At 40.7% G+C, this 26,419-nt stretch overlaps 1 protein-coding gene across 3 annotated transcripts in view; it reads right to left on the bottom strand.

Annotated features, from left to right (window-relative positions):
- Nucleotides 1–517: 517 nt before the first annotated feature.
- slc8a3 (solute carrier family 8 member 3) overlaps nucleotides 518–26,419 on the bottom strand; it is a 240,700-nt gene continuing 214,798 nt past the window's right edge. For 2 of the 3 annotated variants that reach the window (XM_041812574.1, XM_041812575.1), the window contains exons 4-8: nucleotides 23,033–23,050; nucleotides 14,063–14,187; nucleotides 13,500–13,599; nucleotides 6,328–6,597; nucleotides 518–1,696 (exon numbers count right to left, since the gene is read on the bottom strand). In XM_041812574.1, the coding sequence (XP_041668508.1) occupies nucleotides 1,320–1,696; nucleotides 6,328–6,597; nucleotides 13,500–13,599; nucleotides 14,063–14,187; nucleotides 23,033–23,050 (890 nt within the window). In that variant the 3' untranslated portion in view covers nucleotides 518–1,319. The remainder of the gene's footprint in view (nucleotides 1,697–6,327; nucleotides 6,598–13,499; nucleotides 13,600–14,062; nucleotides 14,188–23,032; nucleotides 23,051–26,419) is intronic. The other variant, XM_041812577.1, reaches the window with a different exon arrangement.

Raw genomic sequence — 26,419 nt, 5'->3', positions numbered from 1 at the left:
GTTGATTCTACTGCCTCCGAGTGACAAAAAACCCTACCAATGCAGCTTTAAACAACATATTTGCACCATCTACGAAGAAACTCTTCAGTTTTAATCCGAGCAGAGAGGTCGTCAGTGTGGGACGCTGCAGCAGATGTCTCTCCTCCACAGGCACTCTGTTCAATCCATAGTGACACCTTTAACATTGGCCTTTTGCACATGTACAAGTAGAAGTCTCCATAAATAGAACTATACAGCAAAGTGCATGGAAGGAACAGTAAAAAAATACCTCTGAATTTACCTCTGCAGCAACACGTTGTTGTTTTTTTCTCTTTTTTCTGATTGAAAAGGTGAAAACTCGAGTGAGACCAAGACATCAGTAAATAAATAAAATACAATGACATACTTTTACCTAGGCAAGATACATAACCTTTAGAAATGTGAAGACATCTTCCAGTATATAGTTTGACCCCCCCTCCCCTCCCGCTTAGCCACAGCAATCCTCTGTTGTAGAGCAGAAGGTGACCACATTTAAACAAATATTCAAAATATACAGAAAATATGGAAATATATTATATATAGATACGTAGAGAGTACGGAAGTAATGTTCAGGGCAGTTTGACCATGTTCACTGTGTCCTCCTCACCGGTTTGAGTGATCCATCCGCCAGTATGAACTGTCACTGTCGCTCCTCTTCTTCTTCTCTGTGTGATATCTGAAAACTCTGCAATGCTCCTTAGGAAACTATGCAAATAAAAATAAATACTATGAATCATCCCAGTGTCTCTCAACAACGTATTCCCGTTTATGATAGAATCTTTTGTTAAATCCTTAACGTACGTCAGAAAATAGTTCTTTTATTCTTCTTTGTGTTTGTGTGTTATTTTTTTGGTTGTTTATTTTTCGTGTTTTTATCCTCAAAATACTTTTTAAAAAAAGTCGTTCTCGTCAGATGTTGAGAAAAATATATACCTCTGGTTAACTCAGCTCTCTCCGGGTATAAGACTGCAGTCTCTTCCAGTGGAATGCGGGACCGACCCGGCATCGGCATCTCCTGGACTCGGTGGTAACCCAATCCCAACTGTAAGCACACTCACACAGGCTCAGGACGGCTCTCTCCCGCAGCCTGTCGGCACTAGAGGGCAGTATACACACCTCAAACGTCCTTACAGAGGGGGTTGAAGGAGAGAGAGAGGGAGAGGGAGGGAGGTGTCTGGGAAAAACCCCGGGTTTACCTCTCCTGTCCTTTCATAGCAAACAAATCCGAACCAAATTCCACAGTGAGAATTCACCCTTTGACCTCTGGAGTTGTACTTGAAACCCCTGCTTGTGTCTCCCCTTTAGAAGCCCTCTATATGACAGTAGGCCTCCAAGCTGGAGAAGAGGATATAAAGGAACCAGAGGCCGAAAAAGAAGGCTGACGTGGCCAGTCTGTGTCCCCGGGGCCCGCCCAGTTCTCCTCCGATGTGGGCCCTGCGTCGGTAAAGAAGCACCGAGATGGCCAGGAAGGCGAAGATGGTGAAGAGGGTGACGGAAAACGCCAGCGAGCCAGCTTCCACCACGAACGGCTTCCCTTTCATCTGCCAGTAGATGGCCGCCACCGACCACGCCATGCCGATTCCCAGGAAGACGTTGACGGCGTTGCTGCCGGTCACATTCCCGATTGAGGCATCGGCGTAGGTGTCCTGGACCGCTGAGACCTTACTGGCAAAGGTGTCTGTGGAGAAAAAGAAAAGCATTTGGAATAAATGACCTTCACATGGATGCTATCCTTCTAGTGCAAACCAGCAAATACTCGACATGTTCTCAGCATTGTAAAGAGGCTTTTAATGAGGCTGTGGTGGTTAATTGATGGTTAGGTTGTGGTATTTCCAAGAAGAGTTGATGATTGTTGTGGCTGTTGCTGCTGTAGCTTTAGCAAATGGTCTCTGTCTTTCTGCCAGAGCTTCCTCACTGCACTTCACCGGACATAAACACAGGAAGCTTAGCAGCAGCTTAGTGTTTAGCATGTTGTATAAACAGAGCAGTATGGCAGCATTTTGAACTAGAAAATAGATATAAAGATGAATGGAGGCTATAGAGGGCTATATTCACTTAAAACCCTGTGGTGAGCAACCACATTAGGCATGATCAGGGTTTTTTTTTTTAAGGTTTATTTTTGGCCTATTTTATAAAGAGGAGGAGTGGATAGAGTTGGAAATGGGAGGGCGATTGGGGGAAGACATGAGGCAAAGGGCCACAGGTCGGATTTGAACCCAGGCTGCCCACGTGCATAACCTTGCAAAGCAGATGGATACGCCCGTTTCCTTGTTTTTCACTTGCCAATCCATCTTGCAAAGCTCCCATCTAAACCGTTTAGGCCCGGTTAGAAAGTGGCAGGATCAATCAGCGAGAAGGGGCAGTACTTTCAGGCGCAGCAGAGTCGTGACATAAACAAGCAGCAACAAGAGCTGGTGCAGTTATGGAGGAAGAGATTAGCGTGGATGCTGCTAAAGCGCCAGTTTTATCAGAACTTGACGACATTTCTTGGTTAAAAGAAGAACAAAGAACAACAGTGAGTTGTTTTCTTTTTAAAAATGACAAAAGTCAGGAGCGCAGATGATTGAGTGGTTTAAGGCGCTGCCCATGTACGCAGGCGGCCCGGGTTCGAATCTGGCCTGTGGCCTTTTACCGCATGTCTCTCCCCACTCTCTTCCCTGTTTCCAAGTCTATCCATGAAAAGGCCTGAAAATAAATCTTAAAAAAAAAAAACAAACAAACAACAAAAGTCGTGTACTGACATGTCTGTTGTTGCAATGTTTCGCGTTAATCCTCAGTAGCTGTGCATGCAGAGCTTGATAGCAGCTATGTCTGATTGGCCCGTAGAGATGTGACAGACAGAATGTTCACCCAATCACACTCCAAGTTTTTTTCAAAGCCTCTGACTTTTCTCTAACGTTTCCTATTGAAGCTTTCCCAGATGGATGTGTAAAACAAATCCATCTGGCTTGTCAGGCTACCGCATGCATGCATCGGTAGCGCCTTAGACCGCTAGGCTATCTGTGAGCCCCCGTTTCTGCTAGCTTTTAAGCTAACCAGGAGTTGTCGTTGAGACTGAGGTCTTTTTTTGTGTTTTTCTTTTTTTGAACAAAGTTTATTTATGAATTTTTATCAATACATTTCCAGGTGAAGTGAAAAAAATACTCCAACCCTGATAGCATCCAAAAAGAATACAACTTAATGTTAAGAGAAACAAGGACGAGTTATCTTAAATAGATTATTAAAAAGGGCAAAATAAAATAAAGTACATAAATGAATAAGAACACACAAAAAAAGACATAGATAAAGTAACAAGTGCTTGGGGGTCTGAAGCAGCACATTTCACATTCCAGGGCAGAAACAGCATTTAAAGGGACATTTCAGGGATCCTTCCAGTTGTTTCTTTCAGAGCTTCTTATTACATACATGCACACCAAAGGTTATTCATCCACGAAGTTATCAGAGCTTAAAACATTGACATTACTCAGAAAAGGCTGCCATATCATTAAGAATTTGTCAGCTGACCCCCTGACTGTGTACCTAATCTTCTCTGATTTAATAAAATGAAGCATGTCTCTGATCCACTGTCTGAACATTGGAGGGTTACAGTCTTTCCATCTAATCAAAATCTGTCATCTGGCTACTAGTGTAGCGAAGGACAGGAGATTTTGTGAGACTAGATTTTGTGTCACCGCACCGAATAAGGCTGGGAATGCAGAGAGCTCTAACACTCTGCCTATAGTTTTGGAAAGCATCTTAAATATCAACAACCAATACTTAGATAACCTGGACATTCCCAAAACATGAGAATCAAAGTGGCTTGGGATTGTTTACAGTGGTCACATATGGTGTTTATGTTTTTTTGTGTTTTTCTTCATGGAAATTTCCTGTTCTTTCTCTAAAAGGTGTCCTGGACTTGCAGCAGAGGACAGTTGCCTCCGCAAAGTCCATTAATCCCTGATAATTGGACACTTTGTCATCTTATACCATGGTCACTTGCCAACGAAATTATCAATAAAACTACTAATTTATAATTTCATACGTTTTGTAAAAGTAGAAAGTTTTACTAAAACAATTTCTTTCTCCCAGCAATGCCTGAGGGCTTGACTGATACCTGGAATAGTCAGTCCAATCCCATAACGTTCTTAGGGAATGTAAACGTTATTCAGTACTTCAGTAAATAGGGCGGGCCATAGATATGAAGTCATAACCAAACGAAAAAAAAACTAGTCCGCTCAGCCACTTTCTGAATGGATTTATCAATGAAAAAGACATGAAGACGAGTGAGACTGAGAGTCATCTGTGTAAACCTGTACGTTAACATGAACAGTCCTCTGATAGAAAGCTTAGTTTTATCAGACCAGCTGTTTGAATAAACAGAATAATTCCCCCTTCTGCACTACGAGGTCCCAGACGTGAAACGGAGCTGTCCAGACCCTGAAGATGCTGACTGTTAATCAGACACGTCAATATTTATCAGATATTATCATGCCGGTTTATCAGAGAAATAATGTCTTCTTTTCTTTTCTTTATGTTATTTGAATCTTCTGACAATAGTTTATAGCAGTTAGAACAGGAGGGAAGTGAGGTTTTAGCGACACCTCTCAGAGTTAAGGTGAGCCTAGAAACAAGACATACAACAAGACCGTCCTACGTTACTGGTCTTAAACCTGGAGTCTGTCATTTTATTTATGTCAGTTAAGCGACTGTTGATGCCGGTCCACAGGCTCCTTAGGCTGGCGGTGCTGTACTCACTGCTCAGAAACTGACTGTCTCAGGTTGCTATGGTTACGGTGAATGGCTGCTGCGCATCGATTTGGAACAATGTAATGATTTTTTGACCAGAACTACTTGTGAAGTTTGAATGGTGTCCATATATCAGAAGTTAATGGACAGCAGTGGAATTTCCAGAGCCAATCAGAGTCGAGTATTCACCAAGATGATATTTATTCGTTCTGTATTATGCTATGCCACGTTGTAACATATGGAATCATATTACTCTGCATTGTGCCTTTTCATGTCTTGATGTGTCATGTTAAATCATACAGTAGCATGTCCTGTCTCGTCATACCCTGCTGTGTTCTATCATAGCGTATCATATATCGCAGTGTCTCCTATCATATTTAGTAATGCCATATTGTTTTCTTTGTAATCTTGTTTATTGAACAGTGTCTTCTTGTTCCATCCAATACTCTATCATATCATGTTGTGTTGGGCTTTGTTCCGGTGTCTTCTATCGTGTCCTACCCGACTGTATCAGTGCGTCTTGTGTCATGTTGAGTCCTGGCATATCCTTGAGAGATCTAGGAGGACTTTTTCAGTCCTATATTTATTGTGTTAAGCAAAGAAGACCATCAAATACTCAGGGATAGCCTATTTTCAGTTCTGTTCAGTGCCACGAAATCAGCACTTCATTTCCCACAATTCCTGTTAAAGTGACACCAATTGTCAGTTTCCTGCCAAACTACTTCTCTGTGAGCGCTGGCCTTTTTCCCTGTGTTTTATTTGTGTGTAATATTTATCTATTTTTCTCCAAAACAGAGGAGAAAGTGATGATTTATTAATGCTGCACAAGGACCTTTAATAACAAATACGCTGACTGAGTCAAGGTTTCTGTGACGCATAATTCCTGTTGGGTGTAAATGTCAGTTTGGAGGAAATAAGAAGCGGCAATATCGATGACGAAGCATGTTTTCTGTATGAAAGAGCCTCAGAGGCTCGGGTAGTTGTATATTTTCCATCTATTAAAGTAGAAAAAATAGAATACATGAAGTCAAATATAATAAACACTGGAAAATGTTGTGAGGCTGATTTTCATGCTACAAACTAAGCGTATAGCGTTAGTTCAGGCAGGCTATGGGGTCCAGTGCTGACATATTATTGAGATCAGCTAATGGCTAGCTAATTCTCTCTTGGCATGCAATTGGCTAAGAGCATTCATACTGCCTTATTTAAACTGCTCTAGCCCGGCTATGTTTGCTGCTTGCTCTGCAAGTTGCATCTCCTCCACCCAGCTCCTCCTTTATGCTATATTTAACTTAAATCATGCTGTGTTGTCACTGATGGCTGCTCTGCTCTGGCTTTTTTTGCTGCCTCAGGCTTTCCTTGTTGGCTTTTGTGCTGTTCCTGCTTGAAGCTTTCCACGTAGTCTTCTGGAAGAGCAGGGAGATCCCAGACCAGCCACACCGCCAAATATAAATGACAGCAGTAAGTGCTAAATAATAACTGCTAGTAAACAGAACTGAAAACTTTGCGGTTTCTTGACAAAGTGGTCCTGACTGAAACATGTTCATATCTTTAAAAATCTTTTTTTTCCACTGTTATACTCACCTGGGACAGAGGTACCAAGTGCCACAAACACCACAGCGGTCACTGAGTCCTTGAGGCCAATGGTGCAGCCGAAGTGAGACGCCAGGTCACCGATGACGGCCGTGAGCAGGCCGATGATGATGATGGAGACAAAGAAGCAGGCCCAGCCATTCAGGTAGTCTGTAGGAGGAACGCAGGCGAACAGGACCTTCCAGAAGACGGTGAGGAAGTGCATGACGTAGTCGAAACAGGACGGCAGCCGTTCTTCTCCCGTGTCGTCCTCGTCCTCGTCTCCTGGGTGGAAGTGGAGCCGAGCGGGGGGGATGGGTGCGTGAAAGATTGGGGGTAGATTGAAGGATGAAGAGACAGATAAAGAGAGAAAGTTTGATGTGAGGAGGAAGACATTAAGAGGAGAGGCGGAGAGAAAAAGGACAGATTAAGAAAAAATAGAGCAGAAAATGACAGAGGAAGAATAAAAGTGAGACGGATGAAGGAGAGAAAGTTGAGAGTAAAGAGAAAAGTAGGCGAGATAAAGAATCGATGAAGGAGATAAAGGGTGACAGAGAGGGGGAGGAAGAGGACAAGATCCACTTAAAAAAGCACATTGACTTATTTTTCACAGTGAGACATCTTATCACTGCAGCCTGAGGTTATTGTTGTGACTATTCAGCTTTAAATGTGACACAAATACACAAGTAGATTAATACTCCGCCACAGGGAACGTCTCATTTTTAATTAATCCAAAGAGAGGAGAGTTTTTTCCTTTAAACAGAAGGCTTTCAAATCTGAACATGCTTTTAAGTCTGCTTCAGTTTGTAGATGACAAATGCACTACCTGATTCAATAATGCACCTCATAACCTGATTTCTCTGACACTTAGCTTGTGGGGAAAAAAACGCTCACATCGAAGTTTTGACTAGCTCGGTTTCTTTGTAAACAGCTCTCATGTTTTGTCCCAGTTTGAAGTGATTCTGCAGGTTTTAAACATGGAGCGAGCACACAGGAAAAGACTGAATTAAAGCAGACAAAAAGCTTTTCTTTAATCAAAAATGAGCTGCAAAAAGGAAACTGGTATTTCACAGATGTGCAGTGATTTGCACTGCTGCTACACAGAAAGGTTTGTAGTTTGAATCCCAGCCAGACAGGGCTTTTCTGTATGGAGTTTGCATTAGTTCTCTTTGGCATGCTTTTTAGGGGCATTAATGAGTCTAAATTGCCCGTAGACAAGAGTCCTCTGATTCATGTGACTGCCTTCCATTGGATGTAGTTTATAGATGTGCATTCAGACAGTAATCACCTTCTCAACTTTTTCAGTTTTGTTTTGTTGCAGCCTGACGTTACAGTCGATTAAATTCAAGGCACAGATCTGGGGACGGTGACAGAAAAATTCTGCTGCACTGAAGGTTCCCAAGAGCAACGGTCTAGGGCAGGGGTCATCAAGTACATTTGCACAAGGGCCAGATTTAGTCTTGACAGAGTCTCTGGGGGCCAGAATTAAATCTATATTTTGTTCTGATTAACATATTATTTTATTAGTATTTTCTTTCAAAACGCAGGACATTTTTAGGCATTACCAGTGAGATCTATCCTGATCTATAATACTGTAGACCCCAAGGAGACCGGCATGCCCACAGAGTTGGCTGGGCTCCTGAAAATCCCAGAGAACTGGCCCTCAACTATTATGACTGAGCACCAATATGAACTCGTGTTTAACACTTTCACTACTTCACTGCTTCATTCTGCCATTTTTGCAACATTTTGTGCCACTTTTAACCCATTTTTGCTATTTAATCACTCTTTAACCCACTTTTCTGCTTTTGCCACTCTCTAACTCCTTTTCACCACTTTATCTGGACATTTCTGCCAGTTTTAACACATTGTTTATAAATATATATATATATATATATATATATATATTTACTAATAATGGCTGACAAGGGAATCTCTGTAAAAACAGATCAAATGTCAAGTCATTCTAAAACTGTCTGAATATTAATTGCCTTTGGGGTGGATTTAACAGCTGCAGACATTTAAAGCTAAATATACTCTTAAAACCACGACATCTTTTTTTCATGCTTTTCTGAATCTAATTATCTTCCGGGTGCCAGACAGGAAGCTCTGGGGGGCCTGATTTGGCCCCTGGGCTGCCAGTTGCTGATCAGTGGTCTAGGGGAAAACTGGGCAAAACCAGGACTCTTCCAAAAGCTGGACACCCAGCCTTAGAAGGAAGGGCTTTATCAAGAGAGAGGACCAAGAATCTGATGGTCACTCTGACTGAGCTCCAGAGATCCTGTGTGGAGATGGGTTAGAGTTTCAGAAGGACAACCATCACTGCAGCCCTCCACTGATCTGGGCTTTATGAAGGATTGTTGCATAAATATATAAGGCTATATATATATATATATATATATATATATTTACTAATAATGGCTGACAAGGGAATCTCTGTAAAAACAGATCAAATGTCAAGTCATTCTAAAACTGTCTGAATATTGCAATTGCCTTTGGGGTGGCAGTGAGAGGCCACCAAGACTCCTATGACTACTCTGAAGGAGTTCCAAGCTTCAGCAGCTGAGATGGAGAGACTCTGCAGACAACAACTGTTGGCCGGGTTCTTCACCAGTCAGAGCAGAGAAAGACACTGTCACAGAAAACTCAAATTCTCAATCTGGACTAGAGTTCACAGAGATCCTGTGTGGAGATGGGTTAGAGTTTTGCAAAGAAGAATGGAGGTGCAAGCCTGGTTAAGACCTATCCACACAGGCTATGTGATTGCAGCCAGAGGTGCATCCACTAAATACTGATTGAATAGGGGTGAATATTAATGCCATCACTGATTTTATATTACATATTTCTGTTTAAGTGACATTACTTCAATGAAAGGGTAAAAAATCCAAGGCAGGATGCTTTATATAGGCACTTTATAAACTGTCTTAGTAAGGGCTCAAAAATAAATCCATCCACACACAAAATGAAGAAACAAGCAGTGTCATTTTCTCATCTGCTTTAATCTAAATTGGTATTTTTGATCCTTTTTCCTCTACTATTAGAGAAAATTTAGATTCAGACACTCTGAGTTAAACGCTTCCTCATTAAGAAGTATCAGGGCACTTATGCAGCCTCACTTGTGATTTAAATAATGAAATCAGTTCAAATTAACATTAATTTTTGACAGCAGTATATCTGTTTTTCCTCATGTGAGTCCCGTGGAGGCTTGGCTCCATTTTTCACAGATACAAGTAAGTGAAGGCTCTAAGGGAGAGGAAGGAAACTGACTTAAAGGTCACATTTCCAGTCTGTAGAGTAACTTTGTGTTCTGCCAAAGTTAAGTGAGAGTAAGAAACTGCCTCACTGTGAGCTCCTCTGTATAAAGTGTCACCCTCTCACAGCTAAATGTGAGTGGTCAGCCTCCTCAGGTGGAGGACGGGGCGTCCACAGGAAGCTCAGCAGACAGCGGAAACACCATGCTGATTCAAAGTGTCAGGCCATGTGAGCCGCCTGCCTCCCTGCTTTTTCAGCCGGTTATGAAAAAGTAAAGAGCAGAGGCTGGATTAAATATTTCAGCAGCAGAGTGGCGAAGCTGGGCCTTCTCTTCACGCTGGTTGTGGCTGCGTTGGACGGAGCGACAGCTGCACTGCAGGCTGATCTGATGCTGCTGTGACCTGACATGATGGATGAGTCTCCTCTGGTTCAAACATGAGATTATTACAGAGCGGCAGGAGCCCGGCTCTCTCTGATAATGGCACTTTCTGAAGGCTCGCACTGACAGGAATATTTTTGGGCTGAAGTCGGCGATAGTTTGAGATGATGACATTCAATCTGCTGAGAGTTGAAGATTGATCTTACATCTGTTTGTGGAGCAGGGACTGTCTGAAAGTCAAGGTTAGCTCAGCTTAGCATAACAACTGGAAATAGAGGGAAACTGCTAGCCTAGCTGTAACTAAAGGGTTAACCGTTTACCACTCAGGACTTTTAAAGCTGACTAACATTTAACACATCATCATGGGCTCTCTCCAGGAACTCGACAGTCCAAAGACATGATCGTCAGCTTAATTGGTGACCTAAATTGCCTGTAGGTTGTCTGTCTGCATATTTCAGTCCTGTCTGGAGCTCAGACCGAGGTGTACCTGCCTGTCGCCCAGTGTCAGCTGAGATCTGCACCAACCCCCTGTGACCCTGGACAAGCCGTATAGATAATGGATGGAAGTTCACATATTTAGAATTAATAGTGAAAATCCACAGCTCCTGCAACATACGTAAACACATTTGATATCAAATAAAAGTTCAGTTGTATAAGTTCTAACCAAGATAACGTGTTTATATTGGATTGCATGAAGAAACTGGAAGAAATGTGAGTTTTATTTCTCACAGTGCAAACAATAAAGAGTGGCTGTTGTGTATGAAGAGGTTAAATCTGAACAATTATACAGAAATAAACAAAATTTACATTCATAATTTTAACCAGGAATCACGTATAGATGTCAGTTTGACTTGAATCTAAAGGTAAAATGTCAAAGTTATTACGATTGCACAGAAACATTCTGCTATCATTATGGACATTTTTGACTTGATGAGTCATTTTCATTTTTTATGACTGTTTCTGCAAATCTAATGTTTGTTTTGATTCGGCTTTACTTCTTGATAATTTTCAAATTTTGGGTCTATAAAACACGGTATAAATTCACTTTCTTTTAACCCATTTGGGCCAAAAGTTTTCTCAGTATTATATGCACATATTTATGTTCTTTTTTTGTGATTCATGTCTAGAAAATCTTATTTGAATGCAGAATAACTACTGTTACCAGAAGGCACAAACAAATAATAATAACAATAAATTTTTATAATATTTTGGGGTATGTTTATAATAATAATAATAATAATAATAATAATAATAAAAAGAATAAGAATACACTGCAAAAAAAAGGTGGTCTTAATTTAAGATAAAAACACTAAATCTGAGAAGAAAGGTACTCAAAACTAGTAAAACATTCTGTCCATGCAACAAGATAATTTGACTTATTCAGATAGCTTGAAATAAGACTGTTAAATCTAGAAATAAGTAAGTCGTTACAAGTTACACACTAAAAATAAGATATTAACTTTTAAAACAAGATAAATTATCTAACACTTCTAAATCTAAGTTTTTCAATCTTGGTAATCACCAAATAATTAGCAGTGTGAGAATTTCAGTGTTAAATAAGTGTTTTGATGAGGGTTTTTATAGCTGCTCTGCTCCTGATAAAATTAATCATAAATTCAACAACTTCATGTGACAGGAAGTGCCTAAAAACTGTGTCCTAAGGCGTCTACTTGCATATCTTTGATAGAAAAAGCATGAAAATATTTACAGGTTTATTCACGTAAGGGAAATGACAATAATGAACTTCAGCAACTATTGATGCTGGTGAGCTTGAATGAGTTCAAGCTATTAGGGACAAAAATGTCTACTTCTGAATATTTTTGTGAAAATATTATATAGATCTTTTTCCAACATTTGGGGTTGAATCTTTAATCTTCTTCAGTCCTGATGAAAACTATCAAATACCAGATGGGTGCGTCTGGGTTTGGTGGTTATGGGGAGAACATTACCTGCCTGACTGTGAAGTTTGGTGGAGGAGGGGTAGTGGAATGGGGCAGTTTTCAGACCACTTATCTCCAGTGAAGGCCAATCTTAATGCTTCAGCATACCAAGACATTTTGGACCCTGCTATGCTTCCAAGTGTGCAGCAACAGTCCTTACTTTGTCCCCCAGTGCACAAAGAAGGACTGTAAAGACATGGTTTGATGAGTTCAGTGATGACTGGCCGGCACAAAGCCCTGATCTCAACCCCATCCAGCACCTTTCGGATGAACTGGAACAGAGATTGTGAGCCAGGTCTTCTGGTCCAACATCAGAGCCAGACCTCATAAATGCTCTATAGCAGGGGTCATCAAGTACATCTGCACAAGGGCCAGATTTAGTCTCAACAGAAACTCTGGGGGCCGGACTTTCGGATACACAAAGATTAAATGAACATTTTGGTCTGATTGAAATATTAGTGTAATAGTATTTGTATTTTCCTTTAAACTCCAGAACATCTCTAGTCATTACCAGTGAGATCCATCCCCATTATCTATCATGCAGCAGGACACAAGGAGACAGGCCTGACAACAGGACCCATGAAATCCAAGAGAATGGCCCTCCCTAATTGTCATTTGGCACGAATATGAAACCATTTTTTACACTTTTAACCCATTTTTGATATGTTTTACCTCTTTAACCCAATTTCTGGATGATTTTAACCCCTTTTTAACCACTTTTCCTGCATGTTTTATCCCCTTTGTGCCACTCTTTTATCCATTTTTGCCACTTTTCTTCTATTTTTGCTACTTTTTAACCCCTTTTATTACATTTTCTGCAACTTTAAAAGCATTTTTCCCACTTTTAACCCATTGTTGATACTTTTTGCCCCTTATTGCCTCTTTCAACCAATTTTTGAAAGATTTTAACCCCCTTTAAACCACTTTTCCTGCATGTTTTATCCCCCTTGTGCCACTCTATTATCAATTTTTGTAATTTTTTTCTATTTTTGCAACTTTTCAACCCTGTTTCATTACTTTCTTGCACTATTTTTTGTCATTTGTAACCATTTTTGATACCCTTTGCCCCTTTTTCCTCTTTCACCAATTTTTTTCATATTTTAACCTCTTTTTACAATTTTTTTCCTGCCAATTTTTGCAGCACTTCTGCCAACCTGAACCCTTTTTAAAATATCTACTAATTGTGACAATAAATTTCAGTTAAAATAGATCAAATGGTAAGTTGTTCTAAAACTATTTCAATGTTTTTTGTGGGATGGATTTAACAGTTGCAGACATTTAAAGCCAAAGCATACTCTTAAAATCTTCTTTTCCTCCTGTTCTAGTTTTAATGATCTTTCAGGGGCCAGACAGGAAGCTCAGGCTGCCAGTTGATGATCAGTGCTCTGTAGAATGAATGGGCACACATTCCCACAGAAACAATCTAGAAAGCATTCCAGGAAGAGTGGAGGCTGTTACAGCTGGGGGCCAACTCCATATTAAAGTACATGTACTTGAATACAATGTCATCACTGTCCCTGTTGGTGTACTGGCCCGGTGGCTAAATATTTTTGTCCTGAAAAGCCTAAATGTCTGGTGACTAAGGCCTGGTCTTCTCTTCATCATTACATTACCTGCACTGACTGTGATGGCCTCCATAAACTGGTCTCTCCATGAGTTGGTTCCCACCACCAGAGCCAGGTTGGTCTTCTTGATCAGCTTGTCCACTGTGCTCTGTTAATGCACAAAATAAGCATGGAATTAAAAAAGAATATACTGGAAACATGGAAGCAACACCACTAATAAGGCAGAGAAACTTAAAATGTAAAAAAATATATATCTGCATTCAGTAGAGGTTCTGAGTGGTGCTGAGGAGAGTGCCGTTAACTAGCAGGATTGAAGGCTGCCTTGAATAAAACTACATGCTTCCACCACATGATGGCAGTGCAGTAAAGAGAACTCCATGTGATGCATGACAGCAGAAACAAATATGGTGTTTTTGGTTGGGGAGGTTAAAGGATGCATATAAAATCTCCTCCAGAAATGCATCCCTGTGGGTTTGGAGGCCTCTGAAGAGCGGCGTGCTAAAATTAGACCCACGTATCTGTTCTCTGAGGCAGCTGAGACAGAGGCTGTGTCTGTTCATGGGGAACATCTGGAATAATCAGGCCGCTGTTTGATGAGTAACCCTTCCCACCTTAAACTCGTATGATTCCTCGATAATGACTTCCAGCTTGGAGTGTTCCCCCAGCACCGGCTTCCCCATCTCGGCGATGCGCCTGGCTTCCTCCTCGTCTGATGTCAGCTTCCTCTCTGGAACATCTGAGCGGCGAGGGCGAGAGAGAGCACAGCGCAGAGGAGTCAGAGAGAGAAAGATGGCAGGCAGGATGATTAGCATGTTGTGTTGTACTTCACAGCACACAAACAAATCAACACAAGGTTGGCTCAGTGGAAACACAATTTATTCAAACTTCTGATGTTCTGAAGAGTCACAGTTTGGTTTAGATTCAGCCTGTGAGAAACAGCGGTCACATCCAATCAGTGCAATGAGGAAAACGAGGAGGTAGAATGCATATATGCTGCCTCTGTCTCTGTGGATTTACAGCTTTGTTATGCTAAGGTTATACACTCTTGCATGCTTGATCACAAAAACACACGTAAGGCAAACATCAGTGTAAATCCTTCATTATAAACAGGCAAATTTGAGCATATTTTGTGTTTAATGCATCTGCAGTGTTTAAAACGTACAACGTAGGATAAGTACGGGATCTGTGCACAAGGCTACCTATAAGGAGGGATAACAGGGAGAAATTTCTGGGGCCCAGCCAAAGTGGAGGGGCCCATGGAGGTCAGAGTAATCAAGGTCCATCATTAAGTTAAGCTGTGATATCCATATTTTAATTATTTTACCTGAATAATACTCCTATTATCAAAGCAACCGATACTTTTGTGCATTTATGCTACAGTGAACAATAAAAATGTAAACCCCTTTTCTTAAATGCAGAAATAAAATGGGTTAAAAATTGCAAAAATGGGTGGAAAAGGTGGGGAGAACTGGGATTTAAAAGTAGCAGAATTGGGTTCAAAATGGCAAAAATGGGTTTAAAGAGGCAAAAATTAGGGTGAAAGTGGCAAAAATAGGCATAAAAATAGTGAAACATGGTTATTATTTGGGCAGATAGAAAGTGATAAGACGGAGTTAAAATGTAGCAAAAATGGGTAAAAAGAGGCAAAAATGGGTGAAAACTGCAGAACTTTGTCAGGATTCTACTGCATCATTGCCGGTGTGTGAGGGGCAAGATTTTTGTTGCCTCGTCTGACATGGTGACTCATTAAAGGCCAAACACAGTCTGAGCCGGCCTTTAATCTCTTGGAGCCTGGAGACAGCTTTAAAGTCTTTATTCTGACAAATACATGGTTTAACGCTGCTCTACATTCAGACATATGCAGGAGTGCATGTACAAAATGACTGACGTCCAATGGCTCCAGGTTAATGTGACAACAGTTACATCACGTTCAGAGACTTTCTTTACTATTCTTTACTAATACTGACAGATTTTTTACGAACTGCTCTTTGTTATACTTTATTTTGGAATTTTAACTGTCTAAGAATAAGGGTATTCTACTTCCTGTTTGGATGAATAAAAACCTGCTTATAAATTTCTCACTAGAGTATGTACTGCTGTAATGAGTGCTTTCTTTTTAACTCAAAAGCTCTTTAAATTGCTTTGTGTATGACAAACTTGTCTTGCCTTTTAACCCTCTTTTCTTTTACTTCAATCCAAATGTTTTGGACATAATGACTTGTAAAGACCCTCAAGCCCTAAAAAATCCTTTCCCCCTCTTTTAGTTAGTTTATTTTCATAGTGGAGATTTGTGTCTGAACCATTTATGTCAGAGGAATTGTGTCTGGATGAGGAATATGTTGTGTGGTTGCAGTGTAAAACACGTGGCACTGATTATTATGGTTGAGAGAGTGGGCCGTATTTTGCCATTTTTTAACAGGCATAAGGCACGATTGGGGTTAATTAAGGGTCAATTTCCAATAAAAACCAAGAAAATGGAAGGATATTTGACTTTTCTGATCCCCATTAAACTTTATTTAACAAATCCAGAATGAAATAGTGTTAGACCAAGGACTCCCAAGGTCTTATTAGTCATGAGGACTGCTTTTTTAAGCATCGCCAATGAAAGTCCTCACAAAATCGTTAATTTTATAAATGGATTTATCCAAAACACATGCACACTCATTGTCCCAGTTATTACTAGTGTTTGAGATGGCTATCACTGAAATCCTGCTTTTCTTCTGTTTAAGCCAAATATTTAGCAGCTTATTCAAACATTCTGGCATCATTTATTGATTAATACACTGTGTTTTTATTGCAGACATCTCAAACATGCTTATTTCACACCTGACATGCATCCTAATAAAATCATCTGACAAACATCTGATCAGTGTAACCTGCAAGATTTAGTCTGCCCCTCTGCTCTGCAATCGCCAGCTCTGCCCTGAATCAACCCTCCTCCACCTCAGCATCCTCCACGGTAAAAGGCCACTGAACTAGAGCTTGTATAGTGCTTTTCTAGTCTAGTCTACTCAAAGCACTTTTACATCACCTGTTCACTCCACATTCACACACTGAAAGCAGAGTTTTCTATGGAGAATTGGCCACCAGTATCAGCTAATCCCATTCAAACCCATCCGTATGCTTTTACACGCCACCGATGAAGCAGTGGGAGTAAACTGAGGTTAAGTGTCTTGCTAAAGGACACGTCACCATGTGATTGCAGGAGCTGGGGATCGACCCACGACCTTCTGATTGCAGGACGACGACTCTACCTACCTCCCACACACCCGGTGGTCTAAGGCGTTATCACCTTACTCCTCAGACTTCAAAACTCTGAGTTGACCTATTACACCTGTATGTAAACATCACCGAAGCTAACTCCTAGCTAGGACTTTCTGCTGTTTTTAGTTTGAAAAGTTTCCTTGGTGCTGGATAGGGTCCAATGTGACAAAACTTAGTTTAATTTCTCAGTTTGTCTGCAGTTGTCCTGTGATGTAAACTTGTCATTTTGAAAAGTTGGAGAGTAAAATGCCGATCATGCTGCTCTAGTTCTAAGCTCTTTTTGCCCTCGTGGCCTCCACATTGGTCATATGACTAAAAGCCATAAACGGCACATGTGTTGTTTTGTTAAAGACAGATCCCATGCAGACCGCGACACTGAGATGCCGGAAATACACGCTAAAACCAAGTGGCACCCTTCAGTCCTCCACGGATTGATTTAAGAGCCGTTTGAGTCCGCCTATTGTAAGCAGACGACTGACGTCACACGGGGTTTGTCCAATTCTTTCTACAGTCTATGGCTAAAATGGTCAAATTACAATCAAACTTCTAGTTAGGGTAACGAATAAGGTAGGGGTAAGGATACCAGAAGTTGGAAAGTAAAACACCAAATCTGAACAACTTACAAATCAATTAATAAAGTCTGCTGACAGGAAAAAAAGCTCATCTATGAAAACACTTTAACACAGCTAACGTAGCTAAGGCTAAAGCAAATGTAACTACATTAGCGTTGTAGAAAGCATAGCTACAAAGCTAACCTAGCTGTCTATATATTGTTTTTAAGATTTATTTTTGGGCCTTTTCATGCCTTTGTTAGATCATGGAGGACAGTGGATAGACTCGAAAACAGGGATGAGACATACGGCAAAGGACCACAGGCTGGATTCGAACCTGGGCTGCCCGTGTAATTTGGTGCGCCTTAAACCACTAAGCCATCTGCGTACCCCCTATAAAGCTATCTTAGCCACATAACATTGTGCTATGTTTGATAAAACTAGACCTGTTTTAGAAGGAGTTACATGAATGCTGGCTTACTTTAGCTACAGTAGCTTTAGCTAAGGCTGGTCATTTACTTATTCATGAGAGTTGAAAAATCAGAACTCATCAGAATCACTTGCACAATGATGGCCAATCAGCATGGAGATCCTCAGGTGATGACAGGAAGATCTCTTGAGGACCAGTATGGGGGGGGGGGTTGCTCAACCAGGGAATGGAGGAGAGACTTGTGGAGTCTGTCTGTGGCTACTCCAGCTCTACAACACAATGTGCCTGTTCTACCAACTCAGGAATAAAATGGGAACAAGACAGAAAGTCATCTGTCATCTATTATGTCATGTTAGCAGCATGGTTAGCATTGCCTGAGTTAGTATAAAGCAGTCAGGCAAGCTCATCTTTCCTTCCCTACTCGAGTGTGCGCTTCTGAAAAAACTGACAGACCCGGTTAAGGCTGCCTCTCTGTCTTCTGGGCTTTCCACAGCAGACACGAAGCAGCAGTCCTCTCAGGGTAGTCAAGTTCAGGCATGTTTGTTGAATCTGACTGAAATGCTAGATGCGGGAGAAGGAAGCCCCTCCCCTCTTGTGTCTTTTGTGCACTTACATACATGCAATCTGGTGTGTGAGTGGAGCGAGTTATTTGCATCTTCGGGCAGTGAGAGTTGCACTAAAACTGAGGTTGTGTGCGCTGCCAGTGCAAAAATCAATAGCTGGGTTTCCATTACAGTTTTTCGCAAAATAAAAGCGATATTTCTTAAATTCGATTAAGTACAATGCGCTTTGAATGCGTTTCCATTGAAGGGAGTTTTGGGCTTAGGCCTCGCAATTCTCGTAAAATCTCATCTCGCATGAATCCGCTACAGGGAAGCTTGATGCTCAAAACCTGTTGCGTGTTGGTACGGTTTTGGTTACATCTACAGTGGTTGCCTTGATAGTTTTGAACAAAAGACGAAGGCAACGGATGACAGTTCAGAGGTAAAGTCTGTATGTATGACAAAAGCCAAGTATAAGGGTAAAAGTATGATGTTAAGAAAAGTCGTCTTTTCTTCTGTCTATATGTACTGTACCATGTTGTCTCGGAGTGACTGGTCATGTGACACCGTACGTCACGTCCCGTGACTTGTAAATGCGGAAAGTATTTCCATTACACTTTTGCGATATATTTCTATTTCAAAACGCCTGGAAAAACCTCCTCATGAAAGCGTAAAAACTTTTTAGTGATATTTTAGTTTTTTTCGAAATTCAGGTGTTTCCATTACCAGTTTTTTATTGCGCTATTTCGATTTTGTGCATTTCCAAGTGTAATGGAAACCCAGCGACTGTCTATTGATGCAGCTGCACATTTGCCAACATTGGAACTATCTCAGCTGGTTTAACACCTAAAGTCAGAAAGACTAGACTATGTTGGAGCTCACACATTGCTGGTATTCTCCAGTAAAAGTCTGGAGGAACTTTGGCTAAAGTATTGTACGACTGAGGTTTCCTTCCACCTTTTAAATGCATCATTAACGCTCATTTCCATAAAGATGTGACAAATTAGGAACTTTAAAGGCCCTCTATTCAATGTCACTACCGTTTTAAAGTTTTATTTCCTTCCTTTCTCGCTGTAACCGACTTCTCTGTCTCTCCTTGGACCGGTTCACTCCTTCTCTGTCTATCACTCGTCCTGCGTGGCTCTGCTGTAGAAAGAAGCCGCGGTGCTTCACAGATCTCCTGAGTGCACCACTGCACACTACAAAGAGCGCCATAACATCAATTCTGTGCTGTCAAACTCGATCAAGAAGGAGCGATCCAGGCGTCCAAAGGCCTCTCATCCGGCTCTGAGAACAACTCCCCCACTGAGCCACCTGGTGCAGAGACCTTGTCGTCCTTTATACGAGTCCTGAGAGCCTGCCTGCTGCTCTCTGCTGACAACACGCTTACCATTAAATATTAACGCTGCCATTAAAGATCACAGCCAAGTCCCCGTGATAGGTGGGGGCCCCGGCATGCTCTCCCTCTCTCTCTCTCACACTCTCACACACACCCACACCCACACACCGGCATGCATAATACACCAGCAGAGCACGAGTGCCAGCACACACACTTTTAAGCTAAATCAATTACACACCCAAGAAAGAGTGTACCCTCAAGTCTTGACAGGATTTCTTTGGTCGTGTTTAAAATTTGATTACCCTGCCGTTCCTGCTCGGAGCCGCATCCGCGACATGACACAAATTTCCCTGACAAGGAAGAGGAAAATAATAATAACACAATCACACAAAAGGTAATTAAATTTCTAATTTGGGAGCAGGAGGTTTTTATCTTCTGATGGTTATCAAGTGTCTGTACCTTGTTCTCGACTGGAGAGTTTAATTTATGGATTTATGATTAATTAATCTTCTGATTAGCTTGGAAATCAATCATTAAGAGCCGGAGAGAGTGTGTTTGTTAGAAATAAAAGGCGATAAAAGAGTCGGCATTCAACACAAGAAACAGAACTGCAGTTCTAAGAAAGGTTGCTTGGGGCTGACTTTAAAGAGAGTCACAGTCCCGTATTACAATGTCTAATTTTAATGATGAAATAAAGTGATAACAACCCTGCAAGAAATGAAAAGAAAAAATACTCCAGCTTAATGAAAGGGCAAAACAAAACAAGATATTCCTGTATGAACATTTCTGATTTACCTTTAAATAACCAGAAAAAGTGTCTGCAATGATTCTGCACTCTGTCTTTATTTTGTTTTTTTTTCTCTAAAGAGGGGGTATTATACTTTTCCTGTTTTTAAAACATAAATATAAAGTCACAATGTTGGGTTCCATACTTCACAAATTTTCAAACTGCAAGATAAACGCATTTGGCAGAAATCTTGGAATTAGTAGAAACTGATGAAAACAGTTCGTTGGGAATCTCTCCGAGATCTTCCCAAGACGAGATTTTGATGGAACAACTGATGAGGTCATCGCGATAAGATCTCCTGACTGGTTCGTCCGTGCTGCCGGCAAAGCGGAACAGACCGCCCCCACAAGGCCTTTCAGCCATTTAGCCATTTAGTAACACAGTAATACTTACCAAACAGATACGTCCTGCTCTGTCCTTCGCTGCTGCTGCTGGTTTTCTTCCCCCTCTCTCTCCAAACTATCAGCATCAGCCTCTGGGTCTAACATGTACGGACGTATGTCAAAATTCGCTATATTTTACTCAGTCAGACCGGTTCATTCAAAGTTTACAAACTAGCATAGCAAATTAGCCACATTGGAACCGAGCTTTTGCAAGCCATCTGATGCAATCGCCTAGTGTTAATGTTTTTGACTAAAACTGTGACTAAAAATGTCCCTCTACAACCTAGCTTTTTATGAGGACTAGACTAAGACTATCCAAAAATGGATCTTTGATTACTAAAACTGACTAAAAGTAAGTATAGTTTTTGTCAAGGTGACTAAAATTAGACTAAAATGTAATTTAGTTTTTGTCGGACATTAAAAATTCATGGTATCTCTCCACTGTAGGTAAATCTGCCAAATGCAATACATCTGTAGCTATTCTTTTAAAGCACTGGTGCAAAACAACAACTACAGATTTTTTCATAAAAAATTTGCCTGCCTTGGTCTGCTGAACTAACGTGAGCATAACCTGGGTTTTCAGCTGTGCCAGACTCTTTGGTAACTAGTTTAATTGAAGCTTGGTGTTTGGCTTGGTGCTTCGTGACTTTAGAACGACAGTTTATTATTGATTTAAAGGGATACTTCAACATTTTGGCAAATTCGCTCATTGCCATAATCCCTGTAGTCTAAGTAATAGGTTCATTTCCTTTAGTTATCGGTGCAAGCTGTTTTTAGATTGGCAGGGCTGAGATGCGAGCTGCTCAGCTAACGCTACGGAGACATATATTTCCGGCTTTCTCTCATCAAACTCATCAAATATACAATCCAACAACTCCAAAACTTTTGTGGACAAGTTGTGACTTGCACATTCACCACGCTATTAGATAATCACGTGACATTATGAGACAGAGTTGTTTTAGAGGAAAATGCAAAGCCAGAACTACACTCCAGACATGGCTGCTGGGCGGAGTGATTTCAAAAGCACATGTTTAGTGCAGGTACTTCCTTCAACAAAACTTGAGAAGAAGCCGGAGTCTGATCATGGCTGACTTTGTGATGGACAACGAGGATGATTTTTTTTAACCAACCAAGAACCACACCTGTATTTATTTAAGCCAGAACACACAGAAGAAGAGTTGCAGGTTTTGGAAGAAGAGAGTCGGAGGCCCTGATACGGCACTGCCTGAGGTGCACACTGTGTCACTCCGCCCAGTGGTTTACTCAAGAAAGTAGTTCCGAGTATTTGCTTCATGTATCGTAATGTTACATAATTATACATTATTATTTCATAGCGTGGTGTATGTGCAGGTCACGACTTGACCACAAGAGCATTTTGGGGTTGTTGGATTGTGTATTTGATGAGTTTGATGAGAGAAAGCCGGAAATATATGTCTCCATGGCGTTAGCTGAGCAGCTCGCATCTCAGCCCCGCCAATCTAAAAACAGTTTACACCGACAAATAAAGGTAACGAACCTATTACTAAGAGTATAGGGATTATGGCAATGGGCAAATTTGCTAAAATGTTGAAGTATCCCTTGAACTTTTGAAGCATCCACTGCGTTTCCAGTCAGCCTGGCTGTCACTCTTTGTAGCTGACCTCACTAAACCCACAGCCGCTTCCTTGAATTATCAGGGACTTAAAATAAGTGAGTGATGAGTTCAAACACCTTTAAACAGTTGTTCTGGCCATTGTAATATGAGTTGCTGCGGCTCATGTTAAAGCTGCACATACGCTGACAGAGTACAGTCGCTTCATGTTGCTGTTATTACAGATTTTAAACTTAGAGGAGAGAGAACACACCTTAACCTTGGTTTCTAACTACTCTGAAGTGCTCTTAAGTGATTTCCATCTTATGCCAGCTTGAGATAACACAGTGTAAGTGTAAAATGTGAGACAGGATGTTGCTGATTGGTTACCCCCCTGAAGCTCTGAACTCTGTCAAAATATAGTCACTCATGTTACCCAAAAGACAGAGATGTTATTGGATGAAACTGCCAACCCCAAGCTTTAAAATTTCAACTATCCATAAACCACACGGTTGTTATCTTTGACTCACACTGTGGTTGCCATGCTGTAAATTCTTCATTCAACAGTGCCGACTAAAAATCTGATATCAGCAGATAAAATCATGACTCCACATCATGCAATCATGACGTTTACATTCAGGGAAGATCATAAAATCACAGCAAACACGGAGGGAAACGTCAGTAGAGATGCTGAGAGGAGGAGTGGACGACTTACCCTCAGCTAACAACAGAGCTGTGAAAAAGAGCAAAGAGGAGGAGGAGGGAGGAAGGCATGGAGAAAACAGAAGCAGCAGATGAGCTGTGGAAATGGAATAAACATGCACACAGAAAGAGAGTGAGAGAGAGCGTTGATAAGGAGGAGAAAAATGTGAATGGCTCTGAGAATGGCTGCTATTGACCCTGAGCTGTGATATATGTGACACTGATTATTCAATTTTGCTGAGGTAGTTGGAGGAATGTGGGATTCTGCAGCTCTTTATGGGCAAAACGGCACGATGTCCGATAGAAATCAACAAAATGAGAGGATAGTTTGCGTCATGATCTCCAGCTAGGGACATAACATTAACTCAAAACTTTATTACTCCGAGCTGATGTCAGACGAGACGATAATTACACATTAAGTCTGATTAAACAAGCTCAGGATGGACTGGGCTGGATCTGAGCTCGCTACAACCTGGACCACAGTTTGATCTAGAGGTATAAGAGGAGCCTGGTTTTAAGGTCATGCTCAGACCTTTATACATCAGTGTTTTTGGGGAGGGGGATCTATGTTATATAAGAGTGAGTGTTGTCCCTGTCAATATGTCCGAGGTGAAGATGACAAAATCTCCTTTGACAGACTCCCTCTGGGTGGAACAGCGAATAAAAACAAGAACAACTGCTTCAAACTCCAAAGAATATCTGACAGCAAGCTTCAAAAGCATGTTGGACAGTTTTTGACGGAGATGACCAAACGTCCTGGTTTGACCAGGACCGTCCCCGTTTTTATAATCTGTGCCCCGAGTCCTGAAAATATTAATGTATGACTAATATGTCCTGGTTTTGAATAGTCCAGGTCCTTTTATCTAACATCCTGAGACCTGGCATGAACACATGAGGACATGACATGTTGGCTTTCCTGATCATCTATGGAATCCAGCTCTGTAACTTCTATGGAATTTCCAGAAAAGTTTAATTAATTTTCTTGGATTATTGTGGGAATGTGCTTTAAAATATTTAGGAACTTTGATGGAATTTTGGGGGGAAATGATTATATATTCTGGAATGTTTGATTTGAATTTTTTTGGGGAAGGGGCTGCTTCGAATTTGTTTTATTTTGGAAGGAATTTGGGTAAATGATTTGTAATTTGGGGGGAATTTGGAAATTTTGGGATAATTTCCTCCAAAAACTTTCAGAAATGTTCCTGAATTTTTGGGGAATACTTCAGGGAATTTATGGAAATATGATTGAAAATTGTGGGTGGAGTTTGCATTCACATTTTGAAGGATTTGCTTGAAAATGTTTTGATTTTTTTTATTGGAATTTTTCAGGGCATTTGTTTGGGGAATGTAAATAGATTTTTGGGTGGAATTTGCCTTTGCATTTTTGAGGAATGCACTTAAAAATTTTCAGGAATTCCTATGGAATATTTAGGGAAGTTGTTAGGATATTTAGTGGGAATTTGTTTGGAAAACTTTCTGTTTTTTTTTTTTTTTTAAAGAATTTTGGGAGGAATTATTTGTAAAACATTTGGGAATATGATTCAAATTTGTGGGTGGAATTTGCTTTTGCAGTTCTGCAAAAATTTTAGGAATTTTTCATTTTGGATTATTAAAGGAGTTTGTTTAGATGCCTGGGGGAATATGTTTGAAAATGTAGACAATTTCCATGGAATTTTGGGGGAATTTGTTTGGAAATTTTGGGTGGAATTTGCTTAAACAATTTGAGGAATGTGCTTGAAAAATTTTAGGAATTTTTTAAGGAAATAGTTTGTTAGGATATTGCGTGGGAATTTGTTTGGAAATTTTGGGAATATGAAAGCAAATTTTGGGTGGAACTTGCTTGAACAATTTGAATAATGTGCTTGAAAAATTTTCAGGAATTTTTAAGGAAATAGAGTGTTAAGATATTAAGTGGGAATTTCTTTGAAAATTTTCCATAATTTTCAAAGAAATTCTGGGGAGATTTATGTGCACATTTTTATGTACACATGAATCTTTTATGGAATATTTAGGGAATTTATTTGTATATGTTTGGGAATATAATTGGAAATTCTGGGTTAGATTTGCTTTTACATTTTTGGAATTTCAGAAAGTTTCATTTAAAAGTTTTGGGAATCTTTAAGGAATTTTGCTTATTTAATAATGGGAGTTTTGAAAAGATTCTCCTATAATTAAAAAAAAAATCCAAGACATCTATAACTTTCAGTGAAAAATACATATTATTTGTTAAAATTACTTTTTTAAGAATAAAAATCCTGAAAAAGTCAACCAGCCAGTCAGATAATGACAGAATATGTCACAAGAGGAGAAAGAGAGAGCAGAAATCTCTCCCATGGCCTTCGTCCTCCACAGACTCTTCATCAGAATTTCTCCTGACTTTCAGAATTCAGGATGAAAAGTTCACACGTTGCAAGAATCAGCCGCCGTGAAGGACAAAATCACGCCACCAATGGGCCGAGTCCTCCTGAACCTCTGTCCCCCCCGACATGATGCTAATTAACCCGTTTGTGTTCAGAGGCGGCTAATCAGCTTCCTAAATCAAGAGCAGTCCACAGTGATCATCATTAGCAGCTAAGTGCATTAATTGCTGCGGGCGACTTCTTTAATTGTCATTAGTGCTGGAGGAGCCGTGCTGAGCTGAGGCCAAAACCGAGCTGTGGTGAGTCTCAGAGTCCAAACCCGTGTCATTAAAGACGACGTGTTTTTATAGAGGCTAGAGACAGGCGGCAACACACAACTCAGGATAAAGAGAAGCACAGACTTTAGACTTCAAACTCATCTGTCAGATGGATTGTTCTTCCTGCTTCCCTCTAAGAGACAAAGATCAACGCCAAATTAGTGCATCTACTAACAGTAGATAATGAGATGAAGCCCAAAAGAAAAACAGAGATTAGACACAAAACGGTTCATAGAAAAAAGAGCTGGAAACTCTGGACTAATGAACATTTGTAAGTTTCATCTAGATCTAGATCCAAACAAAAGTACATGCTTTTAATGTAGATCCAACTTCCTCAAACAGCTGACAGCTGAAACCCCCTCTGTGCAGGTGTGACACTGATTAATATGTGTGTCTATATAGATATGTATATAGATGCAACCCTGATTCCAAAAAAAGTTGGGACACTGTCCATCCATCCATTTTCTATACTGCTTATCCCATTGGGGGCCACAGGGGGCTGGAGCCTATCCCAGCTGTCACTGGGTGAGAGGCGGGGTACACCCTGGACTGGTCGCCTGTCAATCGCAGGGCTGACATACAGAGATAACCAGGCACACTCACACCCATGGCCAGTTTAGAGTCAGCAGTTAACCTAATGAGCTCATTTTGAATTTGATGGCAGCAACACAGCTCAAAAAAGTAGGGACGGTGCAACAGAAGGCTGGAAAAGTAAGTGGTTCT

The sequence above is a fragment of the Cheilinus undulatus genome, linkage group 18 (assembly GCF_018320785.1).
Source record: "Cheilinus undulatus linkage group 18, ASM1832078v1, whole genome shotgun sequence".
In the NCBI taxonomy this organism is placed as follows: domain Eukaryota; kingdom Metazoa; phylum Chordata; class Actinopteri; order Labriformes; family Labridae; genus Cheilinus; species Cheilinus undulatus.
Note: the sequence above shows the minus strand (reverse complement) of the source record. Positions and strands in the feature narration are given on the sequence as shown.